Genomic DNA, 14,198 nt, shown 5'->3' with positions numbered 1-14,198 from the left:
TTTTTATTGCTAAGCAAATTATCCCAGTTTTTGACGCCAACTTAAGAGAGAGGCAAGCAGGCGTGAAATAAAAACGTTGGTATGGGAAATATAGATTAAGCTTATGTCAAAAGAAAGAAGCTAATTCAAAAGGGTAGCCTTGACATTTGGAATGATCAGCTGGATTGATTATAAGTCAAGATATTTCCATTCACAACTGGCTTTATCTTTTAGACTCCGATTGCAATAACTTTCGATAAATGAACAAAAATACCTGGATTTAGGGATGGGTGAAAATCAAAATAACAAAATGAAGCTCACCATGGGTGAAGTCAATTTACTTTCGTATATATATACACTTTATAGCAACAGAACAAGGATCTTACCTATAATTCTACTCAGCCTAACATCTTCGTTAAGCCACCGACACAGTATGTCGGTCATCTTGCCAAGTAAAGGCGCCCTAAAGGACGTGCAATGTTGCTTCGCTCCCTGTTACATCAAAATGTCCGCCATTTTCTCGGTAAACAGCGAGCAGAGCGGTTACCAAGGGAACAGTACCAGTTTTTCCACACTGATTCCCAGGTTCCTTGCAAAAACCAAAACCATTTACGCACCTTTACGCTAATCTGAGCACCCGGGGGGGGTACTCCCATACATTACCTATACGGGTATGTGCCGCCTAACGGGGTCGTGATTTTGAAGCTCCTGATTTAGAACGGAAGATTTTTAGCGTTTTGGCTGAGTTTGTGCTTTGGGAGTTGTCTATTGTTTCTAGTCTGTCATTATACAGCATTCTTGTTCAGCACGCGTGCAATGACCACGCTTGGCTGACTTCCGAATGCTCACCGAGATATTCCCGTCACGACTGGGTTTAATTATTGGCTTGCATTAAACCTATGAAAAAATGATATTTTTTTAATAGTAAGTAGATTTAGTGTGTAGCACTTCTTGATTTTTTTGCAAAGGCACAAGAAGCACGAGAATTGATTAAAAATTGTGACTTAAACCTCTATGTATCAAGCGATGGCCTGTCTCACTGTACCAAAATTATTATATCTCGGTGAGCATTCGGAAGTCAGCCAAGCGCGGTCTTTGCACGCGTGCTGAACAAGAATGCTGTATAATGACAGACTAGAAACAATAGACAACTCCCAAAGCACAAACTCAGCCAAAACGCTAAAAATCTTCAATGTTTACTCAAGTTTGGGCTTATAGAAGATAATGTCACAGTTTTTCAATGACCATGAAATTCAGAGTCCGGGTAGTTAGTTAATCAATTGTGGCCCTGAAAAAATTTGAAGGAAAAAAAACTACGAATTTTTAAGAAAATGCTTTTTTCGTGAGAAGGACTCTTAAACGCTGACAAACGTCAACAAATAGCGAAAACTATAATTTCTATATGTTTGCTTTGCTCGAAATCGCGCGCATTTACAAGGCCCTAAATTGTTTTGCTGACTTGCAAGGACCCATCTGTTATAAGGATGCCCAAAATACAGAAATGAATCTCATAGTTTATTAGATATAATCCGTGTAAAGTTTGCTTATCATTTTCGCATAAATTATGACCTAAATTTGGAAACCGCTGAATTTCTCGAATTGGGTCTTTGCGATTTTGGTGAAACTCTGTTCAGCGCAAGGCACTAATGCGCACTATGTGTAGCCGAGAGATTTTCACGAAAAAATGCCGGCAACAGCAGATTTTCGACTCAGACCTCAAAGGGGCGTGGCATTATAACCACGTGACATTTACTCCGATCGCCAAAAATTTTATGTTATATTGTAGATTGATCTATATGTTATCCATTCTATGTGTTAGACTTACGATAAAAGTAAAGGTGGGGATACCAGAGAGCTTCAAAGTAGGATGGTACCCCCCCAAAAAAACTGGGTCGAGTCACCTTAAGAAAAAAGCTTTAATCATGGATGAATAGCATAGCACTAAACAAAAGTTGTTCATGTATTCCTGTCTTTAAAAAATCTTTAAAAAGGCAATAGGACAATGTCATCAGTAATATGTAACACGCTCAGAAGGAAACACGGTTCCTATGTGGTGATCCGTAAAGCCGTCTTTCACGTGTTTCTTCGTGACACTGGTCACGAAAAAGACGTAATCGATTGCACAAGTTATGTACTAACGACCGACAGGCGTTAAGTACCCTCGGTCGGCCTCAGCTCGAGATATTTCGCGTTTTTGTAATTTTCGATGTGAATGACGTCATATTGAAGCAGCAATGCGCGCCGATAGACTGTATCACGTCAACCGTCATCAAGGAAGTAAACTTTTTACCGTCAACAGGAGCCGATCATCCTGCTGTCAACTACCAGAGCAGTTTCCCCTTCTCTGATGCGGCCCCGCCCAATTAAAACATCTTTCGCTCCTGTTCGCAACTATCCTGCGAGCCGAAGCTCTCCAATCAGATGATGAGCTGGTCGAGGGCTAAAGAAATGGCTTCCTGTTGTCTGATTTTTTTATTTGTTTGTTTTGTTTTGCTTTGCTTTTTTAGCACACTGAAACATCTCATCATGTTGTAATTTTATATATGTGACAAAGTAATGTCAAAGCAGCCCACACGCATCGGTGTACATCCAGCCAAGCGGTTTTTCGCGCTTAATAAAGAATGCGGAACCTTCATAATATCATACTCTTTATTTCGGGAAAACTTTTGAGGGTTTTTTAAAACACTATTTTAACCGCCCTGGCGTCATATATCCGTTTGATCTTCAATTTGGTAGGAAGTCGTCATGTTTTTCGAACGCAGCAGGTTTTTCCGGGACAATGATATGTCCGCGATAGTGCTTATTTTGCTAAAAGAACAGTACTGTATGTTCGTACTGTACATACGTATGTTCGTGGGGGACAGATACCCTACAAATGCAGTTACTATATCGGTCAAATGTTAAACTGAAATGCTCGTAACTGATATTACTGCATGGTTGATCACGGGTATTGAAAATATTCGAGTGGGTTGCATGTAATCAAGAGAACTAAGTCCTGTTTGTTGTCGTTGTTTTTTTTTTTGCCGGCTCCCCCTTGCTGGGTAGAATTCAAGTTTAAACTCCATGATTGGGCTTGCTCGAAATTTGCCACAATTCCCTTTCATAGCACATTTCAGTACATTCTCTTTGCCTACAATTTAATGATTGGACGCTGTAAAACGGCAAGTCAAAATAAGCTGGAAAGAGTCAGGAACGGGATTAAAATTGGTTGTATGGCGATTTTGTCAGGGCCCTGATTCTAAAGTATGGCAAAACCAGTCTTCTATTTCAACCAGGAGCTGCTCCTGATTTTAATACAAGAGCCTACTATGAAAACTCTCGGAGAATCCGGCGAAAGAGACACTCAGCTCAAGCCAAACTTTCCGTAGCCTAGCCCGCGAACCGCAGACGTATTTCCGTTCCTCGCTTCTCTCCCTCGGAAAAACCGAATGCTCTCGCAGGCTAAATTTCCCGACGCGATGAAACGAAAAATCCTCACGTCGCATTCCTCGCTTTATGCGTCATCACAAAAAAAAATCACGTGAAAAACATGCATGTAGTTGGAGCACGTGTTTCGTGAGATCATACGAATTTATCTGTTTTTTGTCGATCGAAGCGACTATTTCTCCTCACGTGAAGTTATTTTCATGATAATTCCATGATATTTTAACATTCCTCTTCCAGGAAGTTAGATTATTATTTCGTCTATGGTTTTCGCACAGGGTTTTCGCACATAGAAGGTAAGAGAACTTTGCCCCGTGAACCCGGTTTTTACGGAAATACTCTTGTTGAGACATGTGACCAGTGAATGTATAAATTCGTAGACCGATCACCGCGTGGCATAATTCGTTTCCTAGTGCGCGAAGGTAGTTTTATCGGCTCGTTTCTGGTGATCTCAGCCTTATCCCTGGCTTCAAAGCAATTGGCACTATAAACCTGAATTACCTTTTGTCTTTTCTTTCAGGTTGACTATTTAACAAGTCCCAGATACTCCTTAAAGATGACTGCCACTGAAAGCAGGCCGCTTCTCGACAAATACATGAGCCTTGATCAAGGCGAGCGAGTTCAAGTCTTGTACGTTTGGATTGATGGAACCGGCGAATCCATGCGTTGTAAAACGAAGACAGTAGATTCCGAACCATCGAGTCATGACGAGCTCCCGATATGGAACTTCGATGGTTCGAGCACATACCAGGCTGAAGGTTGTAACAGCGACGTTTATCTTCGCCCCGTCGCACTGTTTCGTGATCCCTTCAGGCGAGGAAAGAACAAGATCGTGTTATGCGAGACTCTTAACTTCGATCACAAGCCGGGAGTTTCGAACCATAGGTTATCCTGCATACAAGCCATGGACGAACCAACAGTCAAGGTTAGTTAACGTGGCGTTCGACACGTTGATGTTGTTGTTATTTTAAAACTGGCGAGCTTGAGCTACTTTTGGCATAACCTTACTTTTTTAGTCGCTCTTTTCACGCTTTTCTTTGCCATTTAAACTATTCGATGTCTCAGTGTGAAAATGAAGAAAATCTACACAGAAAAAGGTTCATGTCAAAGCTTTATTTAAGGAAGACTGTTTTTGTTCGTAGTAAAACGCCGTTCGGCGCCAAAATTTGCGCGGCAAAATTAATTAACCAAGAAAAATGCCAAGTTAACGCATGACTTGACCCCTGAAATGTTCATGTAATTGCTCGAAACTTCTGCGAAAGTCTAGCCCAGAGTAATCTTGTCATTCAATGAATCTACATGGTTATCTGAAGTGTTTTCACTGACAACGTAGACCTTGAACCCTTTTGATTATTAATTTTGTTATTATGGTAAGGTAGTGTTTTCCGTCCCTGTCCCTCTTTCTTCCTGTCTTTCTCTCTTTCTTTCACATCATCATTGATTGTCGTTGTTGTTTTTTAAGAAACCTAATGTTGGATTGAAAAATAGGTAGTTTGCGAAAAAAAAATTATCGAGTCGATCAATGAGCTTATAAAAATTATTCGTACCAGTGTCATGTTCCCAAGGTTAAAAGAGCTGCTAAAGATCGTAGTTATTGTACAGTGTGTTATCGACTGCAGTGAACTCATATCGTTTTTAATAGGTAGTGAATCAATTTCGTTTGTAGAGGTTTTTGTAGGTGGGTGGAATGTTTACATTTTCACAATAAGCTGGGTAGCTTGCATGTTTGGCGTTCTTAAGGCGTCGTTCGTCGGTGTGGTTTGACCGCTGGTACAGAAATGTCGTTGTGTAAACGGAAAAAACGACATCCCATTACCACTACATTAATTTTATTGTTAAGTGCAAACTTGTTAAGCAATGATCGTACTTAACTGTCGCAATTTCCTTTCATTGTCACCCGAATTCCTCTGATTTAAGCAGCTAAGGTGATACCCTAAACAACATCACCAATAGTCCTAGGTAGCATTGACCTCGTATTTCAGTAGATTTTTCAAACTCTTCATTGGAACCTTACTGATATAATAAATACCTATACTAAGGAAACTGTGGTCCAATGAAAACTTTCTTTGTCCCAGTTATGTAGGAACAGGTCCCTGAAAGAACATATTCCATAACAAACAAACAGCTTCTCAGTCTCTTGGCTAATCGTTGTGCCAAGTTGTATTGTAAAAATTCAGCTTTGCATACTTGCCACAACACATTTTTTTTCCTATCATAACTCATACTTTCCTTAAAATATGAGGACAAGGTCATTTTTTAAAAGTCAATGACAAAATGCTGCACTTAAGAAAAAAAACAATTATTTCCAAAATTTTGTCAGCGTGTGTTGTGCACCTGCATAATGTTTCCTGAATTCTTTGGGAAAAAATAAAGCCAGTATGGCATAATTTTACTTTGGGAGTATGTTGACTTTACTTGATTAAATAAAATTAATGTTTAACATTATTGTTCATCTTAGAGTTCCAAGCCTTGGTTTGGTATTGAACAAGAATACACATTGCTGGACAAAGATGGTCATCCTCTTGGCTGGCCAAAAGGTGGGTTCCCTGGGCCACAGGGACCCTACTACTGTGCTGTTGGTACTGGAAATGTGTTTGGACGTGACGTGGTTGAAGCTCACTATCGTGCTTGCCTGTATGCAGGTGTCAAAATTGCAGGAACAAATGCGGAAGTTATGCCAGCTCAGGTCAGGACTGTTGGGTTTTAGATCAATTTAGCTGCCAACTTTGAATTATATTCTAAGACATTCAGAGATTAGTCAGTTCTATAGTAAAATATTGTAAACTTGTGGTCATTTAGCATGTATATACTACAAATTGAGGGTCTGAGTGTCAAGACTTTGGACAGTGGTTATGGTGGCAGTTAGAGCATTTTGATTCCTCTTGGCTATATAGTGATACAGACTCGGCTAGAACTTAAATATAGAAACAAGCTACAAATTAAGACTGCAATAATTATTATTAATGTATCGACCACCCCTTCCACTGTTGGGGTAAAATTTTGACAAAGGACATGGCCTGGTGACCATAAGACTAGCTAAAATGGCAACAAATAACATTAAGATCTGTTAAATATGGACAGAGACATGGCGTACTCCACAAAAATAACAGGAAACAACCAGATTTGAAATTCAGACCTCTTCAGGCCTCTTCCATTCCTGACCCGCTGTGGTTGAAGCGTGTGACTTCATGCTAGGCACCTTAGGCAAGGATTGTAACAAAAAGGAGCAGAGGTTGGGTGTAGCTGAGTATTTCGGAAGTATAGCAAGATAATTCCACAACACAAAAAAGTATTATTGAAAGCTGTCACATTGTCATGCTGAACATCCTTTTTTTTTTGTTTCCAGTGGGAATACCAAGTGGGACCCTGTGAAGGAATCGACATGGGAGACCAGCTATGGATGTCCAGATTTCTCTTGTATCGTGTCTCTGAAGATTTTGGTTACAAAGTTTCCTTTGACCCCAAACCCATTCCTGGAGACTGGAATGGAGCGGGAGCACACACCAACTACAGGTTAGTTGAATTTTTTTAGTACCATTTCTGGTCAAACAGCAATTCCATGTTTTGACGGGCCAGTATGTTGTCCCTTTGGTAATAAGCCCCCTAACTCAAAGGTAAGTAGAGTTTCCTGTAAATGATCTGCACTGCTCTGATGTATTTCTATAGTTTCTCTTGGTCCCCCTTCCTCCCACCCCTTCCACAGTAACCTAAAAGCCAAATTCTAACCTAATCAGGGAATCTAGAGCCACAGATGTGTCACCCTCCCACTTAAGCCCCACTATTAAAATACATATTCTTCACACTTTTTCTGTGATATAGTTCCAGTGAAGAGATTTTGCCATATAATTGCAGTTATAAGCTCCCCACCCCACGGAAACAGTTACTTGTCCCTTTTCAACCCACTCATACCCCTTACAAAGTTGTTAAGGCCAGGGCCTTTGAGGAAAATTTAATAATTTTTGCGATAGCCTGAACCTTATCTTATTTCCTTCCTCCTTAGCACCCAATCCATGCGTGAAGAGGGAGGGATAAAACAAATTTATGAAGCCATTGAGAAACTCTCCAGCCGCCACACCTACCATATCAGCATGTATGACCCAAAGGGAGGAGAAGACAACAAGCGCCGTCTGACAGGTCGTCATGAAACAGCCAGCATCCATAGCTTTTCACATGGTGTTGCCAATCGTGGTGCCAGTGTGCGAATTCCACGCCAGTGTGCAGAAGATGGTAGTGGATACCTTGAGGATAGGAGACCAGCCTCTAACTGTGATCCATACAGAGTTACCGAGGCTATAGTCAGAACAACAATCATGGGAGAGACAGATTAAGTTATTTAATGTAATTGGCTGGCCCAAGTCTTGTAAACGGGAACTTTAGTACGAGTTAACATATTTAATCACAAACATGTTTAATGCATATTATTTTCACATGTAATTCCCCGGGATTCTTTTGTTTTCAAGTCACATCAAAATCATTTTGCCTGTTGCCTTACAATAGTTATTCCATTTTTCCTTAAGGCTGAGCTCCAAGGAAGATTGTAGAGAGCCTGAAAAACCAGGGGAGAGGGGAACTTCCGTAATTATAAAAGTGATGGGGATGCTTGTTGTCTCACTTAAGGGTGTAATTTGCAGATTTTGGTCTTACTGAGGACCCTTGGCACGGAAAGTCACTATCTGCTCATTCAGGTATCGCTTGAGGCTGTGCCTAAGGAAATTTACAAAAAATGCTGTGATGTCTGTTAAAGCCCCTCCCCGGTTTTTAAAATCAGGCTTCTCAGTATAAGCATTTAAAGTGATATGTAAGACCCATTAGGGACCTTAAGCAAAGACGTTTTTTGAGCCACGCATGTCAACCAGAAGTGAGGCCTTCTCCCTTTTTATATGCCTTGACGCTAACAAACTTGTATTGCTGAGTTTCTTTTCTCTTTTAATGATTTACCCGAGAGTTTCAACCAAACCATTCCCCAGTGATGGAAAAAGTCCACTTTCGGTTGACGTCCGTCGCTCAAAAAACACTGTTGCTCAAGCTCCCTATTGACAAAATCAAGTATTGAGGGCCACTGGGTACCACCAGAGCACATGCCTGTGTACGCTTTTAGTTTTATGAGCTGACTTTGCCATGATGTTCCTAATGATATTTTGGGTTGATAACCATGGGCAACTTGACTGATTGTGATTTGTTGACTTGTTGCTGTTTGTAGATGAGAGCAATTTAAGGAATGCTATTAGGGTTATTTCCCAGACATGGTACTGGAAATAGTTTCCTATAGCTTTCAACTTGGAATCTTTTTAAAACAGCAACTTTTAATTTATTACAGGAATGCATTATCTATTTACTGATAACAGTTGTAATTATAAATAACATTATTTTGTAGTATATCTTAAACGAATACTAGAGTTCCATTTCTTGTAGAAATTTTTTCCGTTTTTGTCTTCGTTTGTATGTAAAGAAATAAGTTAAGAGATTTATCGCTGTATTAAGAATAGTTTAGCTTTATTAAAATGGTATTAAAATCAGTTGATGAGTGAGTGATGTTTGTTTGATTACATTGTAGCTTGAGCATTTTTTAACCTTAACAGGAATCAAGTTGATATTGATTCGCTATAATCTATCCCAGATCAGTCTACCTCTCTCTCTCTCTCTCCCTCTGCCACTGAAACACCCTCCATCACGAACAAAACAAACCAACAATGCATACATTTTATTAGTTATGACATAGTATTGCTCGTGGACAAAACAAGCTCCTCTGAGCTTTTAAGTGTCGCAACATTATTACTATTATTAATTATTATTATTATTATCATTACTGTCAATTCACACGGTTTTCTTAGTCTTTAGACTACTTCATTTCCTGATGTGACATTCTGTCCCGTAAGGTGTCTGCCACCTTTCTTATATATTTCTATCTGTTCCCAGCAAACAAGCTTTCGGTAACGGATGCGGGCTCCTGTCAAGTCCCCCTTGATTACAGATGGGATCTGTTGTTGTTGTTATGATTATTATTCTCATGACTTTTTTAAACATTATCATTATTACATACAGTTAACACCATTAAATATATGAAAAGAAATTGTTGATCTCTTGTCGGTCCATGTCTCGGTAACTGTAGCCTGCGTACAGCTGCCCCCTCTCCTCTGAGAGGGGGAGTGGAGGATGGGGCTGTTTTACAAAGTCTAGATAGCTGTTAGCCTCCAATGCAGGCGTTTTCAGGGGAGCTCGTTTCTCATCCCTACCCCTAAAGACGCCTGCGTGTGAGGCCACGTAGCTGTGGGCTTCTACATTGGGCCGGGCAGCCTGGCTGGTCGAGACTTCCAAAAATTGCCATCCTTTCCCAAATATTACCCTCGGTGGTCGCAAGGAAATCCTTTTTGCGAGTAAGCTATACTGTTTAAATAAATTCTATGTATGAGTGTATCATGACCGTTCATGAATTTGCAAAGTGCATATCTGCCCTGTTACGTTGAACGGGTTGTTACAGAAGCCCGTTATGTACACTCTTGATTCAGAACGCTCTTGTAACATACTGGTCCTTTTTTCGTTTCGGTGTGATTTTCAGTTTTATAAACTGTCAGTTTAGTCAACATCACTTCTCCTCACACGCATTAGAGAAAATTTCAAAAGGTAAGGCCACACCCAAAACACATAAAGCTCTGTGGGTTTTTCACAAAAAAAAATATCGCGCATCAGTGCAAGCTGAAGTTGGATCGGATCGAATAAAAACTGCAACATGTTCGCGTAAGAACGCTGTCACCTATTTTTGCCAAAAAGAATATGTTTGCGGTCAACCCAAATTCAAGAGCATGTACGTGGCGCCATTTGCAGTCACGTGATTCCAATATTTAAAGATGTAAACAAACTTTGTACCTGCTCTGTGCCTCAAATTAATTTTGGTTTTTGCAATAAAATACTGCTCATTGAAGTTTCAGTTCTGCAAGCAATGAGCGAAATTTTGAAGACCATTTGCGACTGGGTATCAAGCTTATGGTTTCCGACATCAAAGGAACAACTTCAAGACGCGGAGTCCAAAATTCTGAAGCGGATAAAACGACCATGGATCGGTAATTTTATTCGTGTGGGCGACGACGTTGAAATGTGGACCATTCAAGTGAATCTGACGCCGTCAAAGGAACCTCCACTTGTCCTTGTCCACGGATTCATAAGTGGCGTCTGTTGGTGGGCGCAAAACTTCACCGACCTGAGTGAAGAGAGAAGCGTCTTTGCGTTCGATTTACCAGGTTTCGGTCGAAGTTCCCGACCTGTGTTTTCAAGCGACTGCAAAGAAGCTGAGAACAAATTTGTTCAATACATTGAAGAATGGAGAAGGGCGATGGGGCTGGAAAAGATTATCCTTCTTGGGCATAGCCTAGGAGGGTATATAGTCACGGCTTATGCTTTGAAATATCCTGAGAGAATCGAGCATCTTCTTCTTTCTGACCCCTGGGGTTTCGCGATTTTACCTGGCGGAATAGTCGACCGACATCCCGATTCTGAACAGCAATATGATGTTCTTCCACGATGGGTTCACTTTTCCAATTTCCTTATTAATACCTGTAATGTGCTTTCCCCTCTTAGAGTTTTTGGACCGCTCGGACCATGGATTGCTCGCTTGGCACAATTCGACACAAACAAACAAGAATCGGAGCTTTGGAAGGACAAGACGATGCTCGAGTACATCTACCACTGCAATGCTCAGACTCCCTCAGGTGAAGACGCATTTCGACACATGAATGTTTTCCTAATGTGGGCCAAATCGCCGATGGTAAAACGAGTCTCAGAGCTTCCCGATGATATTCCAATGACAGTAATGTACGGATCGTCGACATTTTTTGACCATCGCACTGCGTACGAGATCAAATGTACTCGAGAGAATTCCAAGGTAGAAGTCTTTATTGTAAAGAATGCTGGCCATGACATTCATGTTGACAATGCCAAGGAATTCAACAGGATTTTGAAACAGACTCTAGAAGGTATTTCAGACGAAGAAGAATGGACCACTGTCGATAACTAAAGGGTGCCCACAAGAAAAAGCCCCAAGTGAATTGTGATAACTACAATCAAGGACTAATCAGTTGGGAATTTAAGATTGTAAACTTGCTCCATTTTATGCCGTTTATGTAAATCTTCAAAATATATAGTCTTCCCTTTCGCTAAATATTCCCCTGTCTATTCAATTCAGTCTTGGGATATAACAGAACAATTATGTACACAAACACTTTAGTTTTGTACAATATAACAGAACAACAGTTACACACACATGAAAAATTGACCTTCAAGTGTGTGTGTGTGGTGTGGGGGGGGGGGGGGGGGGGATGGGGGCGAAGGAAGAAAGAAGCAAAAATGAGGTAAAAAGTGGTAATGTTTCCAACACTTCATTATTCAGGTCCCTTTTCCGCACACCTCTACTTATGTTAATTTATCAGCTGATAACAAACAGTGCCAACCCCCAAAGAAGGGATTTATGTGTTACAATGCTATAAGAATATTAATAGGAATATTATAATAATAACATTATCATATGGTTCTTGTTGTGGTGACTGTAAATATCTTGCGAATTTTGGGTTCAAAGGGCAGGGATATAAATATTAACAAAATAATTTATAATAATAGACTTAGTAAATAATATTATAATAATACTAATATATTTATTCAATGTTTTATTTGAGAATTTTACGAAGCGTGGTAGTACTGGAGCTGTTTGTGGAAGTGCCACATGCAAGCTAAAAAGAATTTGGCTGCACAGTTAACTATGTAGAATTCAGAATATATTATTTAGTGCCTCAAAGATTTTTAAATCTTTGAGGCCAAAAAGAAGAATAACTGTTAAAACAGTTATTCTTTTGGAGTGTTTCAGTTCAGCTATTTTATCTCTTTATCATTCAAAGTCCATTATCTGTTCTGCAGTGAGGGCCTCTCCCTTCAGATCAGCTACAAAAAAGAAAAGAACTAAAGGTGTAAGTTTTACACAATTGACTTGTCTGAAAAACAAATGAGAGTTTAATAAAATTTATTCTTCGCAAACACTTAAGTAAATAAATAAATAATATAAATAATGATTTTAAGGTACAGTGTAGCAGATCCACAATTTTAAGTGGTTCTTTGTCTTAGTACTGGCCATTCACAGACGAATTGGAATTAAGAAATGTTGGTTTTTGAGGAGGGGGGGAATCCAGAGTACCCAAAAAACACCACTCAGAGCAAAGGAGAGAACCAACAAAAGACTTCACCCACGTATGGTGTTGACGCCACGATTTGAACCCAGGTCACATTGATGGAAGGCAAATGCTCTTGCGACTACATCATATATTCCTACCCCAAGACTTTATCAGCTATAATATAAAAAGCAGCCTAGACTAAGGCTATGTGTGTATACCGTACCTTTTCTGAAAAGAAAACAGCTACCATAAAATTCTGAAAATAAGCCACGGGGCTCATATTTTTCAAAGGCCCTTTTTGAGGGGCTTATTTTTGGAGGGGCTTATATTCGGAGGGGCTTATCTGCAGAGAGAAATTTGTGTCTCAAAATTGATTGGGCTAGCCTTATAGTTGGAAGTAAATTTACCGTTTTGCTTTGATTCACTTTGCATTTGAGGGCAATTTTCCAATTACAAGCCCCCACGGGGCTTATATTTGGAGGGATGATTTATTGGAGGGTTTTTTACATTACCGGCTTGGGGGGCTTATATTTGGAGGGGCTTATACATGGAGAGGCTTATTTTCGGAATTTCACGGTATTTTCAATTTAAGAAGAGCCCTTGCCACACAGCCTAGAATGTCTTTGGCTACACAAGCTTAACTGCACATTAAAAATTATTTAATTTGTAATATTCGTTAATTAGTTTAAAAACATAAAATCAAATTAAATAGCCTCAACCACTCACCTGCCTCTGTTATGGTATGCGAGTCTCCAACCTGGCAATCTTTAAGACTGGCATTGTCTTTGATGTATGCATTTGTGCATATAATGCTCCCTTGGATGTTGCATCTAGCAAGACAAACCATAATAATAACAGAATGTTAAGGTAAAGCCTGGTCAAGCATACTCCACAAGAATCAATTTTTTAATCAATTTATTGTTTTCGAAAGTTAAATCCGTTGGTAGTTGGTAATGGTAGATTTCAGATTCATCTCTGCATTCCTGCATACGTATTGAGAAGTGAATTCACACATTAGGAAGTTATAAAATTTCTGCCAGCTCAGTTTTCTTGAATTTGATATAAATGCTTTCAAAGCATTTTATCCATTCAAAGATTTTTCAATCCAACCCAAAACTGAGAAGTTGTAGCCAAAATATCACTGCTCATTACACATGCTGAAATGCAGATTTGAATTTGGAATACTGGTTGTGGCACAACTAACAGATTCATTTTTTCAAATAATGGATTCATTAATGGAATCTAGGGGCGATACACTTTACCTGGTGTGACTGTAAGTGTAAAAAAAAATAAAACATTCATCACCAATAATGTAATTCAAGCCACTTCACTGTTTTAAAGGGATCCACTGTGCACTAGCAGAAAGTCAGAAAGAGCAACACCTAGTTGGGGCAGGTGAAAATTATACAATGACAAAAACTGACAGCACTTTTAAAGTGAATCCTTCTGCCCTACCTGAATGTCCCTGAGTCTTCACAGATCAAAAGAAAGGAATGGTTGGCATATTTTGTAATAATAATATTATTATTGACTTACCCATCTCTTATGGTTACATGATCCATGATTACAGAGTTACTGATCTTGACTTTCTCTCCAATGGTGGTGTGTTTACCGATCACAGATTTCTTTATTGAAACTTTCTCT

At 39.6% G+C, this 14,198-nt stretch overlaps 3 protein-coding genes and 1 pseudogene across 3 annotated transcripts in view; 2 read left to right on the top strand and 2 right to left on the bottom strand.

Annotated features, from left to right (window-relative positions):
* The window catches only part of LOC140954019 (sperm flagellar protein 2-like), a 42,566-nt gene extending 42,060 nt beyond the window's left edge, over positions 1-506 (bottom strand). Inside the window, exon 1 of the mRNA XM_073403410.1 lies at positions 366-506. Within this exon, the coding sequence (XP_073259511.1) occupies positions 366-423 (58 nt within the window). The 5' untranslated portion in view covers positions 424-506. The remainder of the gene's footprint in view (positions 1-365) is intronic.
* A 3,210-nt stretch (positions 507-3,716) lies between these two features.
* Positions 3,717-8,930, top strand: LOC140921578 (glutamine synthetase-like). The gene is made up of 5 exons (XM_073371579.1): positions 3,717-3,824; positions 3,923-4,327; positions 5,861-6,088; positions 6,749-6,915; positions 7,403-8,930. Exons 2-5 carry the CDS (start codon positions 3,959-3,961, stop codon positions 7,728-7,730), a joined length of 1,092 nt encoding a protein of 363 aa, XP_073227680.1. The 5' UTR covers positions 3,717-3,824; positions 3,923-3,958; the 3' UTR covers positions 7,731-8,930.
* Positions 8,931-10,308: 1,378 nt separating this feature from the next.
* LOC140921339 (1-acylglycerol-3-phosphate O-acyltransferase ABHD5 pseudogene) lies at positions 10,309-11,514 on the top strand (annotated as a pseudogene).
* Positions 11,515-12,139: 625 nt separating this feature from the next.
* Positions 12,140-14,198, bottom strand: part of LOC140921172 (translation initiation factor eIF2B subunit gamma-like) — an 8,122-nt gene continuing 6,063 nt past the window's right edge. The window contains exons 9-11 of the mRNA XM_073371142.1: positions 14,091-14,198; positions 13,281-13,384; positions 12,140-12,327 (exon numbers count right to left, since the gene is read on the bottom strand). The exon at positions 14,091-14,198 is cut by the window's right edge and continues 41 nt beyond it. Coding sequence (XP_073227243.1) covers positions 12,275-12,327; positions 13,281-13,384; positions 14,091-14,198 — 265 coding nt within the window. The 3' untranslated portion in view covers positions 12,140-12,274. The remainder of the gene's footprint in view (positions 12,328-13,280; positions 13,385-14,090) is intronic.

This window comes from Porites lutea, chromosome 12 (assembly GCF_958299795.1).
Source record: "Porites lutea chromosome 12, jaPorLute2.1, whole genome shotgun sequence".
Classification (NCBI taxonomy): Eukaryota; Metazoa; Cnidaria; class Anthozoa; order Scleractinia; family Poritidae; genus Porites; species Porites lutea.
Note: the sequence above shows the minus strand (reverse complement) of the source record. Positions and strands in the feature narration are given on the sequence as shown.